This window comes from Drosophila navojoa, chromosome 3 (assembly GCF_054131105.1).
Source record: "Drosophila navojoa isolate 15081-1374.11 chromosome 3, UAZ_NAV_1.0, whole genome shotgun sequence".
Classification (NCBI taxonomy): Eukaryota; Metazoa; Arthropoda; class Insecta; order Diptera; family Drosophilidae; genus Drosophila; species Drosophila navojoa.
In genome coordinates this window covers 1,049,398-1,075,807 of record NC_142891.1, presented here as the reverse complement: position 1 = coordinate 1,075,807, position 26,410 = coordinate 1,049,398, and the positions used below count along the sequence as shown (strand labels likewise).

The window sequence follows — 26,410 nt, the reverse complement described above, 5'->3', positions numbered from 1 at the left end:
AAGAATGGATGCAATACATTCATAATATTATTGTAGTTTACAAACAGAAAAAAAACCAAAATCACTATTTGATATTACTGTATACCCGCCAGCTGGACGAAGTGCCATCTCTAATGTTTTACTCTCTTCATTTAGCTCACTCTTTGTTCTGATTGGTTGATTGTAAATGCACAGTTGTTTTTGGCTCTCCATCATGCTCTTTATGCTTGGCGGTGGTAGTTTTTTTTTTGCTGGTCAGCTCTGTGGTCTGCCCCGTTATTTCTGTTCAGTCGCCTTTCGTCTGCTTTTCCGTGCAGTGTTTCCACATTATATTTTATATCTATTTACCACTTGCAACCGTTTTTATTGGGTTGCTTTCTATTTCTCTGGACAAATGATAAGATGCTTTCCTACGATCTCAACGAGCGTTTGATGAGCGCCGTCCACAGCGGCGACTTTGGCCAGGCCCTGGATTGCATCCTGGAGGGCGCCCAGGCCACCTACGTCTCGCCCACATGTGGGCGCACCGCTGTGGGCACTGCCGCCCTACTGGGTGATGCCGAGCTTCTCGAGCTGCTCGTCCAATCCTGCGAGGAACCACAACTCAATGTCTATCAACAAGGTAAGTTCAAGCTGCAGACACAAAGCCTTTGGGCATTCACGGGCAACAGCTGGTCGCAGAAAATCAATTAAGGGGTAGTTCGCCAAACTTGTTTTCCCATTTCCTAAATTCGTTGTCGGCATGTTTTTATACATTTCACATCATTCGTTATATTTTGTTTTTGGCCATACGAATATTTTCCATTTTCCTAAAAATCTTTAATATTTATATATGTAAATATATTTATATATTTTATTCGTTAATTAATTTCTATTCTTTTAATTAAGACTGTTTAAAGAAAAAATATACAAAAATTTCTAGTATTCAAAATCTATTTTGAAACGAGATAATATCATAACTGGCTGGATTATGTGGGTTATCCAAACTTGAGATGATAAGAGCAGTTGCTGATACGGCGGCCTGAATAATATATTTACTCAGAGAGAAAAAATAAATATTTCATTGAAAGTAATTGAAAATAGATTTGAAAATATTCTGGATGTTGCCTGAATTTTAAAAGTATTGTAAAATTTTGTATTTCCCAATCACACCTATAATTTTCTTGCAGTGCAGCCAATGTCAGTGACCCAAATGCATTTTGGAAACTGAAAAAAAAAAAGAGAAACATAAAAAAGAACAACAAAAATTATCTAGAATGGGGGAATAGTCAGAGAGAGGGGTCTTTGAGGTCAGAGAGAACCGGCTGAAGGTGTAGCTCACTGAAGATAAGTCAGCTGAAAACGTAATGAAAAATGCACTTGTTTGGCCATCTCGATTTTCTTTTGACTTTTAGTAGGCGCTCAGGTAGTCGCACGATCGTTCACGTGAGGTACAAGGTGAGAGAACTACAATTGAAAAATATATATACTGAAATAACGTATACAAGATCTGTTCAAAGTTTCAATTGTTTATATAAATTATATATTTTTTAATATAACAATAAAGAAAACTTTTGTTGGTAATTACAAAGGCCAAAAACATTTTAACTCTCGAAATAGAATAACTTAAGAATTATAAATAGAAAACGGTTTATCGAGTAATTTGATTATTTATATATTATGATTAATAATTATTAAATTAATATTAATTAAATTAAATATTAATAATTTCCTGAAAAATATTTGTTGAAATAATATATATTTTTGTGGAATAAATTAATTAATTGGGTAGCTTTAAACATTTCTTACCCAGAATATTATTTCTTTCTTGCTTTTTAACCTTCTTAAAAAATTAAAAAAGTTTGAATTTAAATATTTAGAACAATTGTTATTAATTGTTAAATATGGTTATTTTATAAATACACTTAAACTCTAATTAATGACTACAAATAAATAAAAAATTTTAAAATTATTTTCGTTCTTCCCCTTCCAGCTCATGCCGATGCGCTGGAGATGGACATTACGCCCGAGGGTATGGAGAAGCTGGAATGGGTGGACGAGTTCGAAGGCGAAAGCTGGAGCTCAGAGAATACAGAGGGAGGCGTGGGCGATGGTGGTGGAGGCGTGGCCGGCGAGGATTCGCAATTATATCACTACTATGCGAAGACCTTTGAGAACACTGGAGAGTTCCTGACCCAGTGCTGTGCCACTTGCCGTCAACAGGATCCACATATCTACGACGCGGACCTGGTGACGCCGCTGCACTATGCCGCCGGCTGGGGCCACGTGGAGTGCGTCGCCGTGCTGCTCAAGCACCAGGCGCCCATCAACGTGGTCAACAGCAAGGGATATACGCCGTTGCACGTGGGCGCCGGCAATGCGGAGGTCACTCGCCGGCTGATCCAACATGGAGCTTTGGTCAATTCGAAGACGCTGAGCGACGGGAAGACGGCTCTGCACCTGGCCATCGAGAGCCGATGCAGCGAAGCGGCTCGCCTGCTGCTCCAGACCAACGTCAATTTCAATGAGACGGACGACGAGGGCGAGACGCCCCTGATGCTGGCCATCGCCTGCAGCCAGCTTGAGTTGGCCCAGGAGCTGATCGAGCGCGGAGCACGCGTCAATCTGCAGGATAGGGAGGGATATACGGCGCTCTATTTCGCAGTCATCGGCCGGCATCGGCAGCTGGCGAAACTTCTGCTGGAGCGTGGCGCACGACGTCTGCCGGCTCACCATCTGCTGCACCATTGTCTCGGTCCGGATGCCGAGGACCGGGCCATGGCGGAGCTGCTGCTGCAGCACGGCGAGAGCCTGAGTGTCAGGGACAGCGATAATCTGACGCCCATCATGCGTGCCATACACCAGCAGCTGCCAGAGATGCTCGCATACCTTCTGGATCAGGCCAATCAGCAGCGACTCCTTGGGCTCTACACGGATGCCCAGGATGTGGGCCTGCTCCTCTTCGCGGTGCAGCAAATCGAGCAGCTGTCTGCCTTCCGTCAAATTCTGCGCGTTCTTCTCGCCAAGCTGCCCAGCGCTCGCAGGGATCTGTACAGCTTCCAGGCGCCCACAGTCGTCTGTGGCTTCATCTACAGCGAAACGCCCCTGGCTCGCGCCATCAGCCTGCAGCGCCTGGACATAGCTCAGCTGCTGCTGCGAGAGGGCTGCAATCTCTCTCAGATCTCGATTGAACATGCTCTCACCGTGCTCCGGTCCATTGACAATCCGCAGAGCTTGGCATTCGCTGAACTCTTAAGTATGTTCCAATTCCATTTGTACTTCACCTGTTGAGTATGAATTGTTCACCTGATATTATGAATTGTTCTTCATATTACCATGTGTTCCACTTTTCCTCGTTCTGTTTCAGCTCCCAATTTTAATCTGTTTCCCATTTATAAGCTCCTTTGTTTTCGTCTTTCCAGGACACGTTGGTTTCAAGTTCTCCCCGCCCACCGAAACGAGCGATAGCTCCCAGCGAGCCACGCCCGCACGCTTGGCCTTTGACCAGAACCTGCGTCAGCTGAGCACACAGCCCCGGTCGCTGCAGTCGCTCGCCCGCCAGGTGATACGCCAACAGCTGCTGCGAGCGCTCCAGGCCGACTCCCAGCTCCACGCCCAGTATCCACCAACGGGCGAGAGCTCCACTCTGGCGCGCCTTGTCGACGAGGAGCTGTGCATGCCCCAGACACTGAAGCGATATCTCAGCGAGTTCTCGGATGTGCCGGCCATGCGTGGAGCCCATTTAACTAGTCAAATAATACGATCGGTCGAATCGTGGGATTAACATCGAGCATCTTGTGCAGAGTGCAGTATTTATTTAAGTTATTTATATTTATAAATATATAGAATATGTTTTAGCGTAGGTATGTAATGTTTGTAAATTGCCCGTTAGTGTAGTGTATGCAAAAAATTTAGGGTATTTACTTTTAGTGTGTAGGCACATACATATATATATATATATATATATATAATAATCATCTATATATAGAAACACACGCAATATAGATTTGCGATCAAACACTTTTTGCTCTTTACATTAACTTTTTAGACACTTTCAAATGTTACAATTGTTGCATATATATATATACATACACATTTGTATATATAGAGAGATTTGTGAAAATTACAAAATATGAATTGAGTTTTTTCTCTCGTGTCAAACTTTTTTGTGCTTACACCTTACAGGAAAAAAAACCATACATACACTATATGTGAGAACTAACTGTCATATATATATATATAATATATATGTATAAAAAGATAGATATATTCCTATAGAAGATATGATAACAATTACCATAACAATTTGGGGCACTTATGCATATATAGAGCTACAAAGTTGACTACTCCACCAATCACATTGATCTTCAGGCTTGGGCCTTAGGGCTTTAGCAGCAGCTTGAAATCGTCGTTGGCATTCTCCATGATATACTCAAAGGCGATTTTATCCTTCTTGTCCTTGAGCAGCTTCAGCGCTGGCTCCTGCTGCAACAGGTAGCGACACACCTCCAATTGGCCGCGCAAAGCAGCGCGATGCAACGCACTCTGCCCGCACTCATCCTGCAGCAAAAGATTCGCCTTTGGCTGCTCTGCCAGCAGCTTTACAATGTTCATATGACCTATCAATAGGAGACGTATTTAGTATATATATGTGTATGTTGTCTATAACATATATATAGAGTTATATTACCCATCATGGCCGCTCGATGCAGTGGCGTGGCACCCGCCTTTGTCACCGCATTCACATCCGCTTTGCCCTCCTCCAACAGCAGCTTGCAAATCTCTTCGTTTCCATTCCGCGCTGCATAGTGCAGGGCAGTGTAGTCGCAATCATCACGAGCCATCGCCTTACCCTTCCGGATGAACTCTCGCACACGATCCACTTCGTTGTAGATGGCTGAGGGTATGAAGGATATTGGATATTAAATACTTATATAGAACTCCTGTAATATCCAATATTCCTACTATAGAGAATATTATAATAGACAAACTCTACTTATATGGAAGGTAAAATAGATACTGGGAATTTCATAAAGAAGGGATTATATAAAGTACAGAGAAGGGGAATACCAAGTATTACTAATCATTTTTCTGGTCGGCATTTTTTACGGGGTTATTAATCATAAATGAAGAAAGATATACAAGATCAGAATTCACTTTGCAATGCTAACAGAGATACAATTAATAAATTAATCATGAGTTTTGGTCAAAACATTATATGGGTCTATATAAAAAGGCAGCGGAAATGTGTACAGAAGATATTAATGTTTGATCGATAACTCTAATGATAAAAACTTGATAAGATAATGGACACGGAGACAACAGGTAATTCTAGAGCGCCACATCTAGACCTGGTCAACGAAAGAATCGTCCATATGATAACTTTTTGTAAAATCCAGTTGGCAACTGAGAGAAGGGATATTATTAGAGGACATAAAACCAAAACCCGATTGTAATAAGCTCATAATTCTAACTTATTTATAAAATATGTATGTATATCCAAATTGGACATTTATAGAAATGAATTATATGACTCTAGTTAAAATTAGTTGGAATTCTGAATTACGTGTAAAATACTTGAAAAATGAAAAATGACTCACCCGCATTCCAAATGCCCCGATCGAAATCCATGTCGCTGAGCGTCTGCTGTGCCGGCTGCGTATGCTTGTGGCACTTGCAATTGTCTGCGCTATGCTGATCCATATTTCTTGATTTGATAAAGATGAGTTGATGATTGGTTGATTGATGATCGATATTTTGACTGAGGTTTTCTTAATGTGCTTCGAATCAAATTTTCCAACTTCGTTAGACCTCGCGCTGCATTGTCCAACAGATTTCCGCTTCGCCGCAGCTACAAACTACCTTATAGCTTAGTTGGGCTAAAGTATTCAACATAACCATGGGCGGTACAGCGACTAGGACGCCATTGACACAAGGCTTAACGGACAGACGATTCGACAGGGCTTGCACCTCAGCCTGATTCAAGCCAAACACGGTACAGGTGTAATCATGCAGTGAACCCTTAACGGTGACGTAAGCGAAGTTGCCCTCCGATTGTAGAATGGGCACGGGTATGGTCACAACATTGGTGGGGCAACTGGCTGGTACAGCAGCACCAGTGGATGTTGTCGATGGCACCGTCTGTGGGCATTCGCAGTTGGTTGTCGATTCCTTCGCCACTGGCCCCGCCTGATTATCGGTCATACTTTGCTTTTAAATATATATATGTATATATATATCTATTGGATAGGCTGTCAGAAGTGTTTTTCTTTTGAGGTTGCTATAGTTTCTTTACACACATATACACACGCACACACACACTTACACACACATACACATACACACACAGAGGGGAAAGAGCTTTACTCTGGGGAATCGACTTTATGATAATTGCCTAAACTGGCCGCCTCTCTGCCTATATTGGATAGATTCTCACGGACTACGGATACGCTTTCGGATTCAGGTTCAGGCTCGACGAACTCCTTGCGCATCGTCCACATATATTCGTTATAGTCCTGCTTAACGGCTGTCGATGAGCTGGCCACAACTCGAAAACCCAAAATCTGCAACACAAAATTTTGTTCTATTCTTTGAACTTGAATACCAAAAAGTTACAGTGAAAGCTCTGACTAACGAACTGCTCCATTTAAGAATTGAAAAATTAGTTTTCAACGTTTTTTTTTTTATTTTGAGTTTTTTTTTTTTTTATATATCTTTTAGGAATTAATTTTACTGCCTTATTCCGGCTTATGACTTATCTAACTTTTTCCTATCCAGATAACAGAGCTTTCACCGTTACGTGTGTTTACTATACCTCTAAAGCTGATAATATGCGACACGGATGGACTAGATATACGATTGTGGACTCATCGCTGTAGCCGCCGCAGGAGAACTTGTTTAACTGTTCGATGTCGTCAGCTGAGAAATTCGAAGCTTATCAGAATGTTGTATATATGTATATATATGTGAATATCTACATATGAGTATGTCTATATACGTAGGTACATTAAAACTGTTTAAATTGGGGTGTTTATACAGTAGGGTAGTATGACAAGCGCTGAACAAAGATAATAACAACAATCAAAAATGCTTAAAGCGCCAGCGGCATGACGTCAACAGCTGGCCTCACCGCTCTGTCTGTGTGTGTGTGTGTGTTTTGTGCCTGTGTGAGTGCTAATTAAGCAACAACTCTGAACCAATCGAATAAGTGCCGTTTTTCTTTCAACTCAAGTCTAGCACGTATCAGTATGTTTAAAGAAAATTCTATGGGTGCACTGACTTTCCAAAATATATACTTCTCAAATATAAACTCTTTTAATACATATATTTATATCTGTGAGTGCGCGTGTGTGTGTGTATTTGTGCTTAGCTCACCATGCAAGGCGTAATTCAACTGCACTCAGTGCGAAACAAAACGAAACTGACGGCTCGAATGTGCGACAGAAAATACAATTAATCGAGAGCGAAGGAAGCAACGAGTGGGAGAGTGCAAAAGAGAGTGGAGAGCAAGAGAGTGGTGAGCACAGTTGGTGCTAATAGCTCATGCCAATTCACGAATACTCTAACTGTGACTTCATGTTCGTTATGGTGTTAAACCTGTTTTCATTTGAATTGCTAACGAAAAAGCATTGGCATTTAGCATGCTTAAAACATTAATTTTAAACTATGCGAATATTAAATAAGAGCTTCGAAAAATTCGAGATCCGAAAAACTTAAATTGAAAGCTTCACTAGGAAACATGTATGCCCTTTCTGCAATATTCGTAATCTACAGGGTACATAAAAAAGTAAGTAAACAAAATTATAAATTGAATTTCGTTTTGTGCGGGTTGTAGTGCTTCAAACTAATACAGTTATGTTTTATTTACAAGGCCATAAATCCGTTCAATACACTACGGCAAAAATAAACAAAGTACGCTGAAAAGCGAAAGCAACAAAAGCACATCATTTGAAGCGATATGACTGTGCAGCAAGCACTAATGCTTGAGGATGCCACTGTAAAGATGGACAGCGCTCACAACAGCAGACACCCATTGCCAACGGCAGATATATAAGCACACTCAGACACCCAAGGACGAGCTCATTCAAAAATTAGTTGGTAGTGTAAAGTGGAATAACCGAATACAAAGGAAAAAAACTAAACCAGACTTGGGGGCGTGAGCTTATGCACAAGTGTTTCTATGTGTATGTATGTATGTGTGTGTGGGGGCCTGAGTGTGTCTGTGGAAACGTGACGAAGCACACTTCATATACATAATTTGTGTCGCGCAATAAGACAGAAAGAATGGCAAACAAAAAGAAAAATAAATAATGAAGACGCAATTCAGCAAATTAAGTTGGCCCTCAAATATTGGTTGGCAACAAATAGGTAAAAAAATTCAACTGTTTAAATCTAATAAACTAACTGCGAAATGAGAAAGAAGAGTCGAAGGAGAGGCAGAGAGAATGAGAGCAATCTATACTGATGATTTACCTTTCAATCCAGAGACGAGCACACGCCATGGATATTTATGACTATAGGAGGCTAGATTTCCGCGTATGATAATGTACGGCATTTGGTATACTTTTTTGTTTTTTACCGATTTACTTTAGCTATTAATTAGCGCGGGCGGGGTCGTTGCGTTGTAAACCGGTTCAAACTGAATGACAATAAAAATCAAATAATTATTGCTACACGACGAAAGCTAACTGCTACGCTGACTGAAGGCTGGCTTACGACTAAATTTTGTTTGCAAGCTTTCAGGTTTTCCGTACTGAAGTAGTTTTATATTTGGTGCTGTAGTATTTTGTTTGTTTGCTTTTGTTTGTTATTAATGTGTCTGCCGTTGCGTTGCGTTGCGTTGCTCTCTGGCTCTCTGGTACACTCTCTTTATCTGCAACGGCTAGTAAACTATATTGGATTAACTCACATGAGCGTAAGCCATGAACAACTGATAGATAAAAACTCTCCACTCGAGTTGAGAGCGTGTCGTGATTGGCTTTTAGCGAAGCAAGCAATCACGACTATGGATTATTATTATAACAACTATAAGTCTATCATAACGTTAAATGAAGACCCAGAAAAAACAAGAAAAACGATGCAGTTCAAATTACTTATTTTATAGTTTTACAGTTTCGATTTGATTTATGACATAATTGCAATATTTCATGTAACAATAAGTTTCAATAATCGCCCATCTCTAATTTGTAGAGTGAGTAAAAGCGCGCTCTTGTAAGGATAAGTCTACACAATCACACACACATGTGCGTATATATACATACGTATATATGTTGACCAGTTGCATGTTTGGCAATTCACAACTCCATGAGCTATAATTACGCTGGCAACACCAGTGTAGGTTTATATATTTGGTCGTCAACCAAAAATAGTGCCGGTCAACAACTCCTACGCCGAAGCCGGATTCCAAATTGCACCATTAAAAATATCCATCTAACTCACACAATTCAATAGCACCCTTTCGATTGCCTCACATTCTGTCCTTTTGCGTGTTTTGTGCACACACACAAAATATTAATAAATATACACCCAAAAGTCATAAACATAACTGCTGTTAGGGGGCGGTTGAGCACAACAAATTGTGCTGTCAGTGATGTCATTTGAGATTATTTACTGAACTTTTGTTTCCAGTTTCTCGCCCATTCAGGTGCGCCTTTTTTACCGACATATTTTTAGGCAACTTACCTTATATGCATGCCACTTTGTGTGTACAATATTTGTTTAGTTGTCTGTGTGACGCTTTTGCACTTTAATTTTTATTTGATTTTATGTTTAATTTATGTTTACTTTTGCAACACGGTCATAGTTGGCGAAAAAAAAATATTTTGCAATAACAATAGCTAGAGATGTACAGCTCCGCCGATATGCGATAGCTGCTATTACCACTAACAGCTGCAGCGATATATCGATAAAATGTTGGCTATGTGATGAGCGCCGCTAAGAGTTGCGATTGATTTTGACGGGGGTTTGGTGGAAGTGCTAGAAGTAAATGTTTCTTTAAAATTCCTTGTAATTACTATAAATTAATGTGTATTTTAAAATGCAGAAACAAATAGTTGCAATGGTTAATTGAAAAAGTGCCTATCACATTCAATTGAAGTCCCAATATGAGTGCATAGGACGAACAGCTGGTAAGATGAAATGAAAATTGTTTATAGTGTATAAATATTATATGTTTATGTATGTATATATTTGTGTATTTCAGGTTACGCAAAACCCATTGATCGGGTTCATTAGAGTTCATAGAATTGACTTTTTGGCTATTACGTGAGTCGGCAATCGCTGAGACTCTCAAGTGCTGTAGACATCAGAAGCAGCTGCCAGAGTGTGTATGCGTGTATTTGTGTGTGTGCCTGTAACGCTCCCAGCCTCCAAGAGCAAGAAGGCAAACAAATAATCTCTCAGTGTGCGTCTGGCGAGCAAACAAGAAGCAACAGACGGAGGATTGCCATATAAACAAATCGTCGCAACAGCCGGTGCCATAGTCGGAGTGTGTGTGTATGTGTAGGGTATAGCCAAGCACAATGGCCCGTTTAACAAGTCTGCCAATTCTGCTGTGCATCATTGGAGCTTTGGCTCTGGTTGGACCTATGCCCGCCAATGGCGCCGTTGCCAACAGTCACAAGCACGAGAAGCATCTGAGCAAGGAACGGGTGAAGGATGGCAGCTATGTGCCCAGGGATGCACATCATCACAACGATCTGGGCGAGCACAACGTGGAGTTTGATCATGAGGCCATCATAGGTGGGTGAACGCACACGAAACCTCAATGCCGACTAATGTTTTGTTTATAGCACGCACAAACCGTTGTTTATATGTGGAATATGTGTATACCCTATAGAATATGCGTAGAGTGTGGTTTGATAGGATTTGGTGTACTTAAATATATGTATTAGGAGAAGCTAGGTAGCTACATGGTAGCAGCAAGTAGAGGACAGTCTTTACACTTATATTTGTTTGAGTTTATATTATGAAAATATTTATATAGTGTATAAAAGCACAATTCTATACTAAGAGGTAACTGTTAGTCCATCAAGGTTTTTATATTTGGCGCTATAAATTATGTTTCATATTTTCATACCCTGTAGACGATTAAAATGTGTGTGGGTATTATAGATGGTAGTTTTAGTTCGTATTCTATATATTATATATATGAGTGATTTCTCTCTTGTTAATTTTACCTATACCTTGCAGTAGTGGGAAGTCGAAGTTCAAGGTTTATGTCCTGTTCCCCTTAGAAAGAGAGTAGTCTGTACTCATTAGAAAGTAGAGTTTGACTACAGGGTAGATCTTTTGTGGGAATATTCTCTATAGGTCATTAAAAGTTTACTTCACAGTACATTAGGAATCCAGAAACTATTTATAGTCAAAATAAAATTCAGGGTGCACTTCAAATCGCAGGCTTTAGAGTATCTTCTAGTCGGGCAGGCCTCATCATATCGCATTTGTTTTTTAATATTTTGGACTTTTTGTGTGCGCACGTTTTATGCGTTTTGTGAATTAATTAGACTGTTTTCTAAAGCATGTACATAAATATGTTTCATATATTCCCATTTGCAGGCAATACAAAAGAGGCTCAAGAATTTGATACTCTCTCGCCGGAAGAATCGAAGCGACGTCTGGCCATACTCATCAAGATGATGGACTTGAATAATGATGAATATATCGATCGTCATGAATTGAAAGCTTGGATTTTAAGGTCCTTTAAGTGAGTGTTGTTTGTTGATTAACCAAACGCTTGAAAGCTAACAAAAAGCTAAAGCCTAAGCATGATCTATGTGATGTAAAAATCTATCCTTAATAATTGTATAGAAAAATATTTTTAATTTGTATAATATATTAATATTAAATTTGTTGCATAGGAAACTCTCGGAGGAGGAAGCAGCGGATCGTTTTGAGGAAATTGATCAAGATTTGGACGATAAAATTACATGGAAGGAATACTTGCAGGACACTTATTCCATGGAGGATGAGAACTTCAAGAAGGAGCTCATTGACTTCGACAGCTATGAGGAGGAGCAAAAGATGATCAAACAGGATAAGGAAATGTTCCATGCAGCCGACACGAACAAGGATGGTGTACTGAACCAGGAGGAATATGTTCTCTTCCAAAATCCTGAAGAGCATCCACAAATGTTGCCCATTCTATTGGAGCATACGATGCAAGATAAGGATCTGAATCATGATGGCAAAATTGAATTCCAAGAGTTCGTCGGCGAAGCAGCCAGCCATCATGACAAGGAGTGGTTGATATCGGAGAAGGATCGATTTGACAAGGATTACGATACAAACGGCGATGGAGTTCTAACCGGCAATGAGGTGATGATTGAAGATTGATATGGAATGGGAGTACAGTTCAATCTAAATCCATATAATTAATGCGCTTCTTAAATGCTTCCAGGTGCTCTCATGGATTGTACCCAGCAATACGGCCATTGCGGATGATGAGGTCGATCATTTGTTTGTCTCCACCGATGAGGATCACGACGATCGCTTGTCCTATCTGGAAATTCTGAATAACTACGATACATTTGTTGGCAGCGAGGCCACCGATTATGGCGATCATTTGCAGAATATACATCATCTTACCGACGAGCTGTAAAAAAGCATAAGATTATTTTACGAATTTAACTAGAGAAATCTCTGTGCTTAGAATTTTGTGTATTTTTTATTCATTTAGTTAGTTAAATTTAAATTGATGTACTAATTCATGTGACATACATAATACAGATATACATGTATACCCTTGTATTTAACAGTTTTCAATTTACTTTACACACGATCGTAGTAATTTATATAGACACCAAAAAAATATTTATATATGAGAAGCTACAAATATGAAAATACATAAAAATAATTTTTACTAAATTATTTGTCTGTTTTGTGTTTAAGTACTTAAGCTCTTAAAATTCTATAAATATTTATATATATATATATATACGCACTTAAGTGGTTTTTATATATATCTGGACAGATATATAGCTAGATGTATCTATTTATCTTATTAAGTAAACTTTTGCTTTATCTCATTTTGGTTTTTGCACATTTGGACTAGAATTCGTTAAAGTTTGTTTGCAACTGAATAGAATTTTAATTTTTATAAGTAATTATAAACATTTGCTTAACACTAATTAGCTGACTAGCCGATAATTTATACAGAATGTATTGGGTGCAGCTTTCTCTCTTTGACTAGATTTCACACTCGTAGCTAAAAATACATTTTATACATCATTTATAGGGTTTACTTAGATGAATGCTTATTTATTTAAGCTACATATATATACATATATCTGTGTTTTGTAAGTATTTCTAATTTTTATTCATTTACTTTTTCTTGCTGCCCTTTGACTTATATCACAAATATTGCACAAATATTGGCCTATTCATTGGGAAACATTTTAGCTAGGGAACAAAACGAAACAGAACAGAAAACAATCAAATTTATCGAAAATATGTAATATACAGATATTATGACAATACATATATACATATATATTTATATATGCCGATATATATATATATTTGCTTGCATATATATATATAGTATGTATCAAAAACTTGCTGACTGAAAACTTGAGATTTGCGCATAGAAACAACTTGCATTTGTCCACAACAAATATATGTATGTATATCGTACAGCTGTACAGTGAGCCCTCAAATTATGGCACATATGTTCGAGTTTCACGGGCATCGTCGTTATCATTCGTCATTCTTCATTCTAAATTGGCAGATCATAGTTGATCATGCACAGCTTCCCCTCATCCACCTATGGAACATAGCTTATCATAGATATACATAGATTATTTGCATAGACCAAGACCTAGCCAATTACTATATAACTCCTAGAAACCACATAATATATCATAATTGTCTACCTGGCGCAATGGCTCCATGTCGTCGATCACCTCGCACAGGTAGTCGCTGATGGACTGTGGCAGCTTCAGCTTCTCCACATCGCCGACTGTGTGCAATCTTCGCATGATCACCGCTCGACAACGATCCTGCAGGTTGACAAACTCCTGGCGGGCGCACTTAAGAGTCATTTCCGTTTTGGCTGCGGTGGAGCAGACAATGGGATAGAGTGGTTCGGTTACCTAGAGGGAGATTTATCAATATATGGATGTTATTTATACAGTAGGGAATGTTCTAGGCAGCTGGGACTTAACTAAATCGCAACTAACACAGCTAGACAGCTGGTATCGTGTTTAGCTTACCTTGTCTAAATCTCTGAATGCCACGCCCAGGCATTTGCCATCCTTATAGTAGGTTAACGTGCCCTCGATGCCATCGAAGAGTATGCCAATTTGTGTGGGATGATTTTCGCGGAAACGTTTTGTATATAGAAGTGCCACGCCCTTGTGCCAGAGAACGCCTTCAAGCGAAATAGTTGAAAGGGATAAGGTACATATAGATATTTGATGATCCTATTTTATGCAGTGAGCACTCACCCTTGTGGGACAGTCCCCAGCCATGCTCGTTCTCGCCTAGCATGTTGCGAAAGGCGTTGGCATGGAGCCGACAGTTTTTGGTGCCGATGCCGAACATGATCGAGGTGCCGAAGACCCGCTGTGAGACGTGCAGCTCCCAATAGTAGCGGCCGTTATTCAAGGGTCGCTTGCCCTGAATGCCGGCCGTGCCCTTGCTCCAATTGGGATGGAAGTGAACTGTGCGAAAGTTGGGCCCACTGAGGACCACCTCCTTGGAACGATTTCGCTTGCTCCACGTCCAATCGTCCTCTGTGCCATGCCCCAGGGGACCGGACGATAGTTCCGTTAGCGAGTGCTTTTTCTCCTGCATCAGAAATTCACAGCGGTGCTGATGCTGTTGGTGGTGCTGTTGGTGGTGCTGGTGCTGGTGTTGGTGTTGGTGTTGGTGTTGGTGTTGGTGCTGTTGTCGTCGACGTCGCAACGGCTGCTGAATCTGCAGCTGCAGTTGTTGTTGCTCCCATTCAAAGCTCGACATTACGCAAACGACTTTTATAATCGACCTTACAACTGGGCGTCAATATTGACAAACGTAAAAGATTCACAGCAAATTTGTAAATAATAGACCTCCTCGATACGCAGCCGACTTGATTCTGACGAGAGTCCCTTCAGATCGAAATTGTCTACCAATTGAGTCGGCGCCTTCTACACCTGGTTGCCTTTAGTGAGCTGAAGGAGTTTCCCTTTTGATGTGAAGTAGCCTAGGCCCGATTGTCTGTTGCGATGCTCATGCTGCCTCCCCTCATTGAGGAGAGCCCTTATCTAAGGCGGTCAAGAAGTATCCTACGCCCTCCGGTCCTTTGTGATGTGAATGCTGTTTGTGTCTAAAGAGCTCTTATCGAGCTGAATCAGCTCTAGAGATGACTCGTTATCAAGTGATTAATCGATTCCTGCTCTGGCTCCTGCTCCTGCTCTCGCTCCTCCTCCTCCTCCTCCTCCTGCAGATAGCTGTACGTGTCCTCTTGCAAATTGGATGCCAATGAGCCGTAGCCGCTGCTCAAGGAGCTGCTGCTACCTCGATTATATTGCCTATAGTTGATGGGATAAGTGCTCCTGGGCTCCAGGCTGCGTTTCAGCTCCCTACGTATCCGGCGCTGCTGCTTGTAGTCCTGCTCGTCGCCACGCCTCTGTGTGTGCAGCTGCAAGTGGAAATGGTGCCGACAATAGCCTTGCGGACTGTGGGCACAAAAGCGACAAGCCTCCAGATTGAGACCCGCTCCGAGTGGCAGAATTGGCTCCAAGAGGCGACGCTTTTGCTTGCGCTTCGTTTGCTCCAGCTCCTGGTTCTCAAGATGCTGCAGTGCCTTACGATCGCCCACCGTTTCGGCCAACTCCTGGATCACACGGACGTTCCGGGGAAAGCATCGGTCGTGAATGCGGAGCACCAAACGTTGGCAAAAGAGGCACAGCGATTGGAAGAGCAATAGCAAAACGATAATCATATAGACTGAAGTATATGGGGGTTGTCTGCCTCTATCTCTTTCCCTTTCTCTCTCTCTCTCCGTCTGTGTGTAGGAGTTGCTGGATTGTCCACTCGTTGTGCAGGGCTTCTCCTGGGCTCTCTTTGTTTGCCACTTCCGGAACTTCCTCCTAGCTCATTCAGCTCCAATTGGAGCTACGCGTTTTGCACTCTCCTAACTTTAATCACTACTTGCCTTACATTTTAATTGCAATCTTGTCTTTATACAGTTGTTATGCTCCTCTTTGCTCCCTTCTCTATTTTTGTGTGTTTTCTTCTCCAGCTGTTTGGCTGTAATTCCCAACCGCTCTCGCTGAGGTCTTTTGCTGTTCTGCTCGATTTTCCAATTTGAATTTGTAAAAGCTACCCCTATTTTCACACAGCTGGAACGTTTCTATATGCATTGTTTCTTCTTCTTTTTTCCACCACCAATTGGAATTTTGCAGAGCATGCAGGGTAGTATGAGCGGAGTGCATTTATTGAACATGCATTAGGGACTTGGAATTAATATTTACAAAATTAACATATTCGATTTTTATAAACGAAGTTCAGGCCGGGAACTGACTCAGAAAGTTAGGCTTATATCATTTTATAAGAAAGTAGAAATAGATAATATTCTTTATATTGAACTTATGCATTTTATAAATATTTTAATATATTTGAATCGTATATTCACAAACCAATACGATATATATAGAGTATCTTATAGTCGTATACTCTCAGAGCATTGGCCTCTCATTGTTATTGTGTGTGTGAGGGTCTACAGGCATATCATTATCATATGGTAACATGCGCCACCCTCTACCGCTGCTCCCTTCCTTGTAACTGTTATCGGGTAAACCCACCCCCCCACAATGGGCAGAGCCCCAACCCCTGTTTCAACCATGAAGAACTCGACATGCGCACTTGTGCCCGAGTCGACAGACCAAGTGGTGAGTTTTCATCGAACATCGTGAAGTTTGAATAATTCGCGTCTTCAAATTTCGTTCTCTTCAACGCTTATTTTTTAGCCACAAACCACCCCCTCCACGCACAACTCCATTATCAGGTGATGTGATTCATCCCTTAGCTCACTGATATGCAGATTAACTTTGAATATCGACAATATATCATCGAATTGCATATGAGATTGCTTATACTGACTGATTGACGGACTGATTGAATAGTTCATTAACTGACTGATGGACTACCTGACTGACTGATTGAATGATTGATTAAATGGTCGACTATACTGTACTATACTATATGATAATTCGATGTACTAATGGAATAACTGATTTATTGACTCATTAATTGACTGCGTGTAAACAAACTTGAGATAAAAGATAAATATATACATAATAGGGATATACGCATATTTCTGTGATCAATGTAATTCCAAATATAATTAATATTTGAAGAGTGGGGATTTTTATGTGATTCAAATATAATAGAAATAAATATGGAAATTAAAAGGATTAAGAAAAATGTTTTTATTTATTTTAAGCTTTTGTTTTCATGTTGTTTAATTTGGGCTTCGTTTTAGGCTCTAGCACAATGTTGAGTACGCAAACATATAATTTTGAATATCGTATCATACAATTCCTTCACATCTCGCCAACATATGGAAGATACGGATAAAGGAAACAAACAGGAGGAGGTGTATTATTAAATGTTGTTTTCTTGTTTTACATATTACCAGGCTAGTTTATTTGTTGTTGTTGATTTACTTAACTTACTCGTAACTAAGAAGCAGCTTACATTGGTTTTCATTTATTTTTGTTTTTTCTTTTAAAAAATGGCAGATACAAAAAAATGGCAAACTCGCTCCACCCTAATCGAGGCGGACCTACACATACATATAGTTATATATATATATATATTTCTTCTTTGGGTACTTTTTGTATATATTTGGTTAGTTGTTTGCTTTTAAGGAATTTGGTAGCAGTGTTGGTTCTAGTATGTGTGTTTGTGTATGTGTGTGCGCGTGCGTGTGTGTGTGTGTGTGTGTTTGTTGTTTTTGTTCGTTGGTATAGTTAAGGCATTACATTTAGATTAAAATTATTGGTGTGCGCTTTATGACGAGTTCTTCACACAGACTTGACACCTGGATACACGTGAAAGCAAATTGCCTGCTTTGAGCGTTTGCTGTTCGGGTTTGCTGAACTGATCGTTATCCTCTAGGGTAACCATCCAGAAGCTGGTCATTGTCTCATAGAAATGGCAGTGTCCCTTAGCTCCGTTGCACTCAATGAATGGAGTGGCACGGAAGTCCTCCAAGCAGGAGCCAGGCGATTGCAGAGCCTGACCACCGCCTCCATTACCCACAGCCGTGTGCTACATTATTTTGAAGATCGATCAGTTTATGTTTAGTCGATGTTTGGTCGTAATTAGCTCGGACTTACCATGAGGAAGCTGTAGCCAATCCATAGTCCTTCCCAGCCATTGGGGCAGTTGGGTATCGCCAGCGACTGGCTGTGCACGGCAATGACGTTCGCTGGTGCCTCGCAGACGACGCACCTTGAAATATATTTGCTAATCTCCTGGCTATTGACGGGCATCATAGGTATGGGCGCTGAGGTGGATAGCCAGAAGCTCTTATCGTTGCGCGATGCATAGTTGCAAACGTTGTTCTGTCCACAGGACATCACGGGCAATGTGGAGAAGCGTGGCACACAGGAGCCGGGTGAGCCCAAGTCTTGATTGTGTGCGTAGTCGTTGCCATCTACGTAAAGCAATGAGTAGCCCGTCCAGAGTTCTACATGTCCAGGAGCACACTGTGGCACCTGATCATTTTGGCTGTGGCGCGTCAGTAGAATGCCAGTGAGATAATCCTGTGCGCCAGTGCAGGGCAGGCCGGGCTCACCCTTGAAGCCCATGGGACCAACCTCACCTTCCAGACCAATCAAACCTTGTTCACCGCGATCGCCCTTGAGGCCTGGTCGGCCAACTGGACCAGTCAAGCCAATCGAGCCGCGTTCACCCTTCTCGCCACGCTCGCCCTGAATACCGATAAGACCGCGTTCACCTTGTGGTCCACGGTCGCCCTTCTCGCCATCACGACCGGGACGACCAGGCTCGCCCTTAGGGCCGGGTGGAGGAATCATGCCAGGCTCGCCCTTCTCGCCGCGCAATCCAGGAAGACCATCGCGACCGTCACGACCCTTTGGGCCGGTGAAGCCCTTCTCGCCCGGTGCGCCAGCTGGACCTGGATGGCCCGGCAAGCCAGGAGCGCCAGTATCGCCCTTAAGACCAGTTAGGCCGCTTAAACCAGGAGGACCGGCAGGTCCTGTGTTGCCCTTGTCACCCTTTTGGCCTTCCAAGCCGGGAAGGCCGCGATCACCCTTAATGCCGGGATAGCCAATGTCACCCTTTTCGCCTGTCGCGCCATCCATGCCAGCGATTCCATCAATGCCAGGTGGGCCAGTCAAACCACGTTCACCTTTGGGGCCCATGGGACCAATTGGACCAGGCAAGCCGACTAGACCAGCATTACCTGGCAAGCCGGCTAGGCCACGCTCACCCTTCATTCCAGGCAAGCCAGGAACACCTGTAATAAAATATGCTCATTTATATACAGCGCATTTTCAATGCTTTTTTCAGTTTGGCATTCACCTGGGCGTCCATTTTTACCAGCACGTCCTGGCAGACCCTTCTCTCCCCGGACAACAGGTCCTGGATAGCCGCGCTCACCGGTCAAGCCCATATCGCCCTTAGGTCCAGGCTCTCCAGCCAAGCCAGGAACACCGGCTGGTCCTGTTAAGCCTCGTTCTCCTTTCTCGCCGGGGTAGCCAGCTGGGCCTTGGTTACCCTTGATGCCTTGAAGTCCGGGCAAACCAGTCAAGCCAGGGCTGCCAGGCGTACCCTTTTCTCCTCTTAATGCAAACAGATCGACTTCAGCTGCTGGACCTCTGAGACCTTTTTCGCCTTTGTCGCCCTTCAATCCAGGTGCTCCTTGGTAACCGGGCCTGCCCGGAAGACCCATTGCGCCTTTTAGTCCATCAACGCCTGCTGGACCACGGTCTCCCTTGGCACCCTTGGCGCCAGGATAGCCGATTGGTCCAGGACTGCCTTGTGGTCCAGGCAAACCATCGCGGCCAGGAATTCCAGGACTGCCAGGCTGTCCAGAATTGCCTTTGTCACCCTTTGGACCAGGAGGCCCATTGAAACCACGGTCACCTTTCTCACCGGGCATACCATCTTGTCCGTAAAGTCCATCGCGTCCAGTATCACCCTTTTCGCCCTGTGGGCCTGGTCGACCGTGTACAGCAATTCCAGGCAATCCTTTCTCGCCTGGTAGTCCAGGGGCACCGGGTAATCCATCTTTACCACGCAGTCCGGAGACACCGGGCTCACCCTTTTGTCCCTTTTCGGAAGCATCGCCCGGCTCTCCCTGAGGTCCGTCAAAACCTGGAAGACCTTGGCTACCCTTCTCTCCAGGCAAACCATTCAAACCATCTTGTCCAGGCAAGCCACGTGGGCCCATGTCTCCCTTAACTCCCATCATGCCGGGTGGTCCAGTCGGTCCTCGACTGCCGGGCAGACCATCGTTGCCAGTCAAGCCACGTTCGCCTTTGTCACCCTTCATACCTGCAAAAGGTTGGGGATTAGTAAAAATAACACATAATATATTCAGTGTATTATTACTTACCGGGCATTCCTGCAGGTCCAATGGGACCGCGTTTGCCGGGAGCACCAGCTAAGCCAGTTAGACCTTTAGGACCATCGTTGCCAGGTGCACCGCGTTCGCCCTTGCTACCAGGCATGCCAACGAGACCAATACTGCCAGGCTCTCCCTTGGCACCATCACGACCTTGGACACCAGCAATGCCGGGTATACCAGGTGGCCCAGGGCGACCTTCCGGTCCGACTGGGCCAGGTTCTCCTTTCTGTCCAAGAGCGCCAGTGGCACCAGGTTGACCAGGCAAACCAGAATCGCCCTTGTCTCCGGGATAGCCAGGATTGCCCATAGGACCGATCATGCCAATAGCACCAACCGGGCCGCGATCTCCCTTCTCGCCTGTCAAACCATCGCGACCTGCAGGACCGGGTGGTCCAGCCACAGTAGCACCTTGTTCACCCTTTTGTCCGCGTTCGCCATAACGACCAGGTGGTCCGCGAAGTCCGTCCTTGCCATCGTTACCGGGCGCACCATATTGGCCTGGGTTTCCTTTTTCGCCGCGAGGTCCGGTGATACCACGAGGGCCAACCAAACCAGGAGGACCTTGTGGACCTGTGTCACCCTTCTCACCGTTCCTGCCAATCTCGCCCTTCTGGCCCATTGGTCCCATCGGTCCAGGCATACCCGTAGGACCACGGTCGCCTTTGTTACCTTTCATGGGTACTTTCAGTTCACTAGCCGCGCAAGTGCCTGGCTCACCCTTCTGTCCCACATATCCAGAGCTACCCTTGTCACCTTTAGGGCCATCCACACCAGAGCGGCCTGGTTCTCCCTTGATACTCTGTCCAGGGAAGCCATCAAAACCATCACGTCCACGAGCACCAGGAGCACCGTCTGTGCCCGGCTGGCCCATGTAACCCTTGTCGCCTTTGACACCCATTTCGCCTTTAGCACCAGGCAAGCCAGGTATTCCGCTATCACCACGTTCGCCCTTAACGCCAGGAGCTCCTGGATATCCGGGGTCTCCTTTGGGGCCTTTCTCTGGGATGATTTGACTCAAGTTAACAAACGCAGAGTTGCCAGGCTTTCCTGTTGCACCAGGTGCACCAGGCAAACCATCAAGGCCTTTCTCGCCAGGAGGTCCTGTTTGTCCAACAATGCCATCATCACCACGCTCGCCAGCGTAGCCTCGTTCACCTGGTGGGCCACGCGGGCCTGGGTTGCCTGGGATGCCATTCACACCACGCTCGCCTTTGTCTCCCTTAGCGCCGGGTGGGCAAAGAGAACATTTGCCACCTGCATCACCTTTTGGACCCATGTCGCCTTTGTCACCGGGTATGCCAGGACGACCAGCATCACCCTGTGGGCCAGGAATACCAGCTGGACCAGGGGTACCAGGTCTGCCTAATTTTGAATCTCCGGGAACACCAGCATTACCCTTGTAGCCTCTTTCGCCTTTAGCGCCCTTTTGTCCGGGGAAACTATGGAGCGAAAAAAACAAACTCTCAACAGTAAGTCCATTTAAACATAAGCTTTACATACCCATTGATTCCATCATCGCCTTTGGGGCCTTGAATACCATAGCCGGGCAAGCCAGGCTCACCCTTTTGTCCGTCAAGTCCTGGTGGACCGTTCTGGCCTATTGGTCCCACTGGACCCGGAGAGCCGACGAATCCAGGAATACCTTTTTCGCCCTTCTGTCCGGCAGGGCCTTCATTGCCAGGAATTCCAGGTAAGCCAGGACCTCCTTTGGGGCCCATGTAGCCCTGAGGTCCTTGAGGACCATCCATACCATTGAGGCCTTGAGGGCCCGGAGGACCGCTATAGCCACGAGGTCCTTTGGGTCCTGGGGCGCCTGGTTGACCGCGTCCACCGCCAGGAGGTCCAGCCGGACCAACCAAACCGCGTTCACCTGGTTTACCTGGTCGTCCTGGCTCACCCTTCATGCCGGGTAATCCTGGCAATCCATTTAGACCCGTCTCACCACGATCTCCCTTCTGTCCAGCAGGTCCTGTCGGTCCAAAGTTGCCTGGGCGACCCTATAAGATTATGGTATTATATTCGATACTACTTTTGCTTTGTACTTCTTCAAGGACTCACTCGATCTCCTACGAAGCCAGGCACACCCTTTTCACCCTTCGGCCCATCAAGTCCAGGCTCACCGGCAGGTCCAAGTCCACCCTTCTCGCCCCTATAACCCATTTCACCTTTCTGGCCAACATCGCCGCGCTGTCCCATAACAGTATCGGAGCCATGAACAGGAAGCTTGGGAGCTGGATCTCCTTTCTCGCCCTTGTCACCTTTCTCACCGGGCATAGCTGTGGCAAAGCATGCAGCGCCCTTCTCGCCCTTGATACCGCGATCACCTCGAGGTCCAGGTGGTCCATAAGGTCCTGTGTCACCACGTTGGCCTTTCTCGCCGCGTTCTCCTTCGGGTCCGGGGGCGCCAGAGCGTCCAGCAAATCCGGGTTCACCTTTTTCACCTTTGGCATAGTCACCATTCTCTTTGGCTGGTTCACCTTTCTCGCCCTTGGGACCAGGTCCGCCGGTGTAGCCGCGAGGACCAACCATGCCGGACAGACCTGGCAGACCTGGCAAACCAGCAGTGCCATCGCAACCATCTTTGCCGTTAAGACCCGGTGCACCAGGATTTCCAGCTGGGCCTTGGACGCCAGCAACGCCTGGCAGACCGGGAATACCGCGTGTTCCTCGCTCACCCTTCTGACCTCTTGCTCCAAATGGACCCGGATCACCCTTCTGACCTTTGTCACCGGGCGGACCCTCTGGTCCCGGATAACCTTGCAGACCCTTCGGTCCAGTCTGACCCTCGGGTCCGGGCAGACCACGATTACCCTTCTCGGCAATACACTTGGGCACGCAGCCCGCATACCCTGCAGTGCAGTTCTTTGGCAAAGGTGCGCCTCTCTGAATACTCGCCGAGTCTACAATATCGTAACTTTCATCGATAGAAAACGTATCTCTAGGTTCATCTCGTGTTTGGTGACGTAGCGACTCATGGATAGAGCCAGTCGCACCGGGATTCGTCCAAAATTGCTGCAACAACATACAATAATTATGCAAAATATAACAATTAAATTGTTTAACATTTGCTTACAGCATTTGTACCAACTAATGCTCCAGCAATTACAGCGGCGAACAGCAGCCTGAAAAATAAAAGATTATCATATTATCAGTGGTATGTGTATATGATATAACTAAAACTATATAACTAAATATAATAACTAAAACTTAATAATACAAAAATGAAAATTTAAGTATATAAAGTCATCAGATTTCAGATGCCACAATATTTAAATATCTTTTTATCTGCAGAGATATCTGCATTAAGCTGTTGAATTAATATATTGTTAATGAAAATCTCTAAATAAATAAATATTTAATGTATATATCAATTATTTAAGTTAATTAATTGGCCAAATCTTATTTTCAATTTAAAAACGTTTTGCTTCATACACAAAAATAAATGAAATAATTTTCAAGTCGCTTATCTTGCAGAAGAGCATGTGCCTATATACATATGTGTGCGTGTGTGTGCGCGCGTGTTGAAGAGAGCGCGTTAAGCGTTAAGAGCAGCGCTGCTTAAGAGAGCAGCAGCAGTAGTGAGCGACTGTGTGCGTGAGCTGTGCACATATTTGACAGGCACTGAGCGGCATGAGCAATTCACAGTTTAAAAGCCACTGATAGCGCATAGAATTTTGGGCAAGCATTTTAAACAGTATTTTGAATGAATTAAAATTTATATAGAATTTTATATATTTTCTTATTTCTTTTCAATCGTAATATAATTACTTACCGCTTCCAATGGGGCAACATGATGCCCTTTGCACTCTGGCTGCACAGTTATGTCCTGCTGTCCTTAATCGACTTAAAATTATGTTTTGCCGTCGCTTGGCCTGCAAGAGGCAGAAAAGTATGCACTATAAAATGATGTATTATTGTGGAAAAATAATAAAAAACTTTTTTCTTTTCTATGTGAGTGGCAAAAAATGGTTTTCTAATTTCTTTTTACAGTATATATGTATTTTTCAATTTTTTTTATTAAATGTAAGGTTAAGCGGCGCGGTACAGTTTGAAAGTCACTGTTTTTCGTTAAACTGAAGAAGCGCTCCAATTAAATATTTATTCATTTTTTTTTTAAATCAATTTTTATTTATATGCATTTATAAATCGGAAGCGTTTCGATTTTATTTAGCATAATTCAACTATTTTCGTTGTTTTATAGTTTTATTTTGATTTTTGGTTTGATTTTCTGCTCCTGCTTACTGAAGGAAAAGCGATCCAACTTAATGGATCGACTGGAGCGTACTGAACGAATCACACAGCAGCGAGAGCGCGAGCTGCACACAGCACAGCACAGCCAGCAGGCGAGTTAAGACTAAAAGACAGAAGCAAGCAGCCTACTTACTCGAGAAGACGAAACACGACTAATTATAGTATAAGCTTCCACCCAGCCAAAAACCCAATGCACGACCAATGCACGATCGGCGAGCCGAGTGGGTTGCGCGAAGAGCGACGAGCGCCAGTGCTGTTCGGCTCACGTACTCTATCCGTGTCGTCTGTGTGAAATGGGCGTCTCTGTGTGAGTGTGTGAGTGTGTGCGTGTGCGGAGCATGTGGAACGGATGGGTGAAGCAACAACAGCAACAACAACAGCTAACCCAACTGGAATATGAATATGAATGAAACTGGGCGATAAGTTTGAAACTAAGTCGGCTACTTAAGTTAGTTGTTGCTCTTTGTTCTTTGCCACAGCAAATGCGCATTGAAAATGGATCGTTTACAAAAGGGGTATACGGGAAGGGGGAGTGCAAGTGGATATGGGAAATAAATTAGAAATAAACCATGACGAAGAGAATGGGTCTTCCCTCTTATATTAAATGAGCATTGGCAAATTTAATATGCAATGTTCTCTTATATGAGGACTTTCGGGTTGATAGCTAATCAAGCTCTGAAATGAACCTCCAATTGGACATTTATAACTTCTTGTTGCAAGGGTATTTTCCAGTCAGTCACTCGACACTATTCGTTTGGAGTGGATCGATATGAGCTAAGATTCCACTTACAGCATTTCCAGCTGAAGCTGCTTGCTTGGCGTTGCCTTTACTCCCCCTTTCGAGCACCTACTGTGGCGGCGACAACTTGAATCACATTTGGGCTGATAGCTGATAGCCCAATTGGAAAGATCGGGTACATGAGTTCCGCTATTGCTATTGCCATTGAAGTTCTGATTAGGGCTCGATCCGGCATGACTTGAGCATCGTGTGCTTGATTCCAAGTCCTGCTTGTGATTACACTGCGAGAAAGATGCCAGCTAAAAATATAAAATATTTTGTAACGACTCAAGATATTAGAAAATTTTATTTTATCAATAAATCAAATATTATATAATCTGTTAAATATATTTTTATTATTTTAGGCATACATATTTAGTGCTCACTTCCATTTTGCAGTGTGTGGCTTTTATTCAGGTCTTTCGGTCAACGAAATTCTTAAAAATTTCTGATAAGAACAGAATCTTTTTGTTGTTTTTTTGAAAGACTGATTTGAGACTTATAAATAGAATATTTTGTACGTATAACTTTAAGTGGTGCTTACAATAATTTGTTATAAATTAATACGTTTTTTAATACGACTTTTCAAATAAAAAATCAAACACTTTACTCTCATGTCTATTCATCATTAGAATATTTTTTGAAATCTGTATTAAAACATTTGACTAAAAACGAATTCAAAATATTTGCAATTGACTCGGAAAACTGTATTCAGGATATGTACTACATTACAATATATTTTAACATCACTTTCATTTTGAATTTAGATCGAATATAAACTGATATAAGCTTATTTCCTCGAAAATGCTGTAAGCGCGCTCTACTGAAAACTTTTGATTGGG

General features: G+C 43.2%; 9 protein-coding genes across 15 annotated transcripts in view; 3 read left to right on the top strand and 6 right to left on the bottom strand.

Moving 5' to 3' along the window:
• Positions 1 to 26,410, top strand: part of LOC108649650 (uncharacterized) — a 203,819-nt gene that overhangs the window by 125,222 nt on the left and 52,187 nt on the right. The gene's annotated exons all lie outside the window — the stretch shown is intronic.
• Positions 239 to 4,164, top strand: LOC108649644 (uncharacterized). The gene is made up of 3 exons (XM_018098622.3): positions 239 to 601; positions 1,952 to 3,214; positions 3,381 to 4,164. The coding sequence occupies exons 1-3, from the start codon at positions 382 to 384 to the stop codon at positions 3,740 to 3,742; spliced, it is 1,845 nt and encodes a 614-aa protein (XP_017954111.2). The 5' UTR covers positions 239 to 381; the 3' UTR covers positions 3,743 to 4,164.
• LOC108649658 (uncharacterized) lies at positions 3,739 to 5,849 on the bottom strand. Its single transcript, XM_018098639.3, has 3 exons — positions 5,559 to 5,849; positions 4,649 to 4,855; positions 3,739 to 4,577 (listed from the first exon to the last, which is right to left on the bottom strand). The coding sequence occupies exons 1-3, from the start codon at positions 5,659 to 5,661 to the stop codon at positions 4,339 to 4,341; spliced, it is 549 nt and encodes a 182-aa protein (XP_017954128.1). The 5' UTR covers positions 5,662 to 5,849; the 3' UTR covers positions 3,739 to 4,338.
• LOC108649661 (uncharacterized) lies at positions 5,670 to 9,827 on the bottom strand. 4 transcript variants are annotated; one of them, XM_089258570.1, is made up of 2 exons: positions 9,640 to 9,827; positions 5,670 to 6,168 (listed from the first exon to the last, which is right to left on the bottom strand). In XM_089258570.1, exon 2 carries the CDS (start codon positions 6,160 to 6,162, stop codon positions 5,764 to 5,766), a length of 399 nt encoding a protein of 132 aa, XP_089114696.1. In that variant the 5' UTR covers positions 6,163 to 6,168; positions 9,640 to 9,827; the 3' UTR covers positions 5,670 to 5,763. The 4 variants fall into 4 exon arrangements, with proteins under 4 accessions (XP_089114696.1, XP_017954133.1, XP_089114695.1 ...); XM_018098644.3 differs by lacking the exon at positions 9,640 to 9,827 and adding an exon at positions 8,431 to 8,571; XM_089258569.1 differs by lacking the exon at positions 9,640 to 9,827 and adding an exon at positions 7,333 to 7,719 and having other exon boundaries at positions 5,670 to 6,163.
• LOC108649662 (uncharacterized) lies at positions 6,177 to 8,577 on the bottom strand. Its single transcript, XM_018098646.3, has 3 exons — positions 8,431 to 8,577; positions 6,773 to 6,876; positions 6,177 to 6,521 (listed from the first exon to the last, which is right to left on the bottom strand). The coding sequence occupies exons 1-3, from the start codon at positions 8,510 to 8,512 to the stop codon at positions 6,321 to 6,323; spliced, it is 387 nt and encodes a 128-aa protein (XP_017954135.1). The 5' UTR covers positions 8,513 to 8,577; the 3' UTR covers positions 6,177 to 6,320.
• LOC108649651 (reticulocalbin-2) lies at positions 9,982 to 12,822 on the top strand. Its single transcript, XM_018098632.3, has 5 exons — positions 9,982 to 10,085; positions 10,160 to 10,698; positions 11,515 to 11,662; positions 11,817 to 12,273; positions 12,356 to 12,822. Exons 2-5 carry the CDS (start codon positions 10,479 to 10,481, stop codon positions 12,554 to 12,556), a joined length of 1,026 nt encoding a protein of 341 aa, XP_017954121.1. The 5' UTR covers positions 9,982 to 10,085; positions 10,160 to 10,478; the 3' UTR covers positions 12,557 to 12,822.
• Positions 12,074 to 15,085, bottom strand: SP555 (SPRY domain-containing SOCS box protein SP555). Of its 2 annotated transcripts, none has more exons than XM_018098635.3 (4): positions 14,403 to 15,085; positions 14,169 to 14,326; positions 13,830 to 14,048; positions 12,074 to 13,733 (listed from the first exon to the last, which is right to left on the bottom strand). In XM_018098635.3, exons 1-4 carry the CDS (start codon positions 14,914 to 14,916, stop codon positions 13,713 to 13,715), a joined length of 912 nt encoding a protein of 303 aa, XP_017954124.1. In that variant the 5' UTR covers positions 14,917 to 15,085; the 3' UTR covers positions 12,074 to 13,712. The 2 variants fall into 2 exon arrangements, with proteins under 2 accessions (XP_017954124.1, XP_017954123.1); XM_018098634.3 differs by having other exon boundaries at positions 12,074 to 13,720.
• On the bottom strand, positions 15,118 to 16,290 carry LOC108649657 (uncharacterized). The gene has a single exon (XM_018098638.3). The coding sequence runs from the start codon at positions 15,878 to 15,880 to the stop codon at positions 15,293 to 15,295; it is 588 nt and encodes a 195-aa protein (XP_017954127.1). The 5' UTR covers positions 15,881 to 16,290; the 3' UTR covers positions 15,118 to 15,292.
• On the bottom strand, positions 17,346 to 24,981 carry Col4a1 (Collagen type IV alpha 1). 3 transcript variants are annotated; one of them, XM_089256929.1, is made up of 9 exons: positions 24,924 to 24,981; positions 24,312 to 24,411; positions 23,613 to 23,661; positions 22,598 to 23,551; positions 22,040 to 22,536; positions 20,528 to 21,978; positions 19,492 to 20,466; positions 18,282 to 19,426; positions 17,346 to 18,213 (listed from the first exon to the last, which is right to left on the bottom strand). In XM_089256929.1, exons 2-9 carry the CDS (start codon positions 24,329 to 24,331, stop codon positions 17,953 to 17,955), a joined length of 5,352 nt encoding a protein of 1,783 aa, XP_089113055.1. In that variant the 5' UTR covers positions 24,332 to 24,411; positions 24,924 to 24,981; the 3' UTR covers positions 17,346 to 17,952. The 3 variants fall into 3 exon arrangements, with proteins under 3 accessions (XP_089113055.1, XP_017954101.1, XP_089113056.1); XM_018098612.3 differs by having other exon boundaries at positions 24,782 to 24,933; XM_089256930.1 differs by lacking the exon at positions 24,924 to 24,981 and having other exon boundaries at positions 24,312 to 24,430.

Bases quoted from the DNA above. Each gene is read 5' to 3' on its own strand.
- LOC108649644 (XM_018098622.3), top strand. From the start codon at position 382: ATGCTTTCCTACGATCTCAACGAGCGTTTGATGAGCGCCGTCCACAGC. The intron at 602-1,951 runs GTAAGTTCAAGC...TTCCCCTTCCAG, and splicing joins ACTCAATGTCTATCAACAAG to CTCATGCCGATGCGCTGGAG. The intron at 3,215-3,380 runs GTATGTTCCAAT...TCGTCTTTCCAG, and splicing joins GGCATTCGCTGAACTCTTAA to GACACGTTGGTTTCAAGTTC.
- LOC108649658 (XM_018098639.3), bottom strand. From the start codon at position 5,661: ATGGATCAGCATAGCGCAGACAATTGCAAGTGCCACAAGCATACGCAG. The intron at 4,856-5,558 runs GTGAGTCATTTT...TCATACCCTCAG, and splicing joins TCGGGGCATTTGGAATGCGG to CCATCTACAACGAAGTGGAT. The intron at 4,578-4,648 runs GTAATATAACTC...TCCTATTGATAG, and splicing joins GCATCGAGCGGCCATGATGG to GTCATATGAACATTGTAAAG.
- LOC108649662 (XM_018098646.3), bottom strand. From the start codon at position 8,512: ATGCCGTACATTATCATACGCGGAAATCTAGCCTCCTATAGTCATAAA. The intron at 6,877-8,430 runs GTAAATCATCAG...CGAATTTCTCAG, and splicing joins GCTCGTCTCTGGATTGAAAG to CTGACGACATCGAACAGTTA. The intron at 6,522-6,772 runs GTATAGTAAACA...TTTGTGTTGCAG, and splicing joins GCATATTATCAGCTTTAGAG to ATTTTGGGTTTTCGAGTTGT.
- LOC108649651 (XM_018098632.3), top strand. From the start codon at position 10,479: ATGGCCCGTTTAACAAGTCTGCCAATTCTGCTGTGCATCATTGGAGCT. The intron at 10,699-11,514 runs GTGGGTGAACGC...TCCCATTTGCAG, and splicing joins TGATCATGAGGCCATCATAG to GCAATACAAAAGAGGCTCAA. The intron at 12,274-12,355 runs GTGATGATTGAA...AAATGCTTCCAG, and splicing joins GAGTTCTAACCGGCAATGAG to GTGCTCTCATGGATTGTACC.
- SP555 (XM_018098634.3), bottom strand. From the start codon at position 14,916: ATGTCGAGCTTTGAATGGGAGCAACAACAACTGCAGCTGCAGATTCAG. The intron at 14,327-14,402 runs GTGAGTGCTCAC...TTTCGCTTGAAG, and splicing joins CTGGGGACTGTCCCACAAGG to GCGTTCTCTGGCACAAGGGC. The intron at 13,721-13,829 runs GTAGACAATTAT...TATGTTCCATAG, and splicing joins ACATGGAGCCATTGCGCCAG to GTGGATGAGGGGAAGCTGTG.
- LOC108649657 (XM_018098638.3), bottom strand. From the start codon at position 15,880: ATGATTATCGTTTTGCTATTGCTCTTCCAATCGCTGTGCCTCTTTTGC.
- Col4a1 (XM_089256929.1), bottom strand. From the start codon at position 24,331: ATGTTGCCCCATTGGAAGCG. The intron at 23,662-24,311 runs GTAAGTAATTAT...TTTATTTTTCAG, and splicing joins ATGTTGCCCCATTGGAAGCG to GCTGCTGTTCGCCGCTGTAA. The intron at 20,467-20,527 runs GTAAGTAATAAT...AACCTTTTGCAG, and splicing joins TGGACCTGCAGGAATGCCCG to GTATGAAGGGTGACAAAGGC.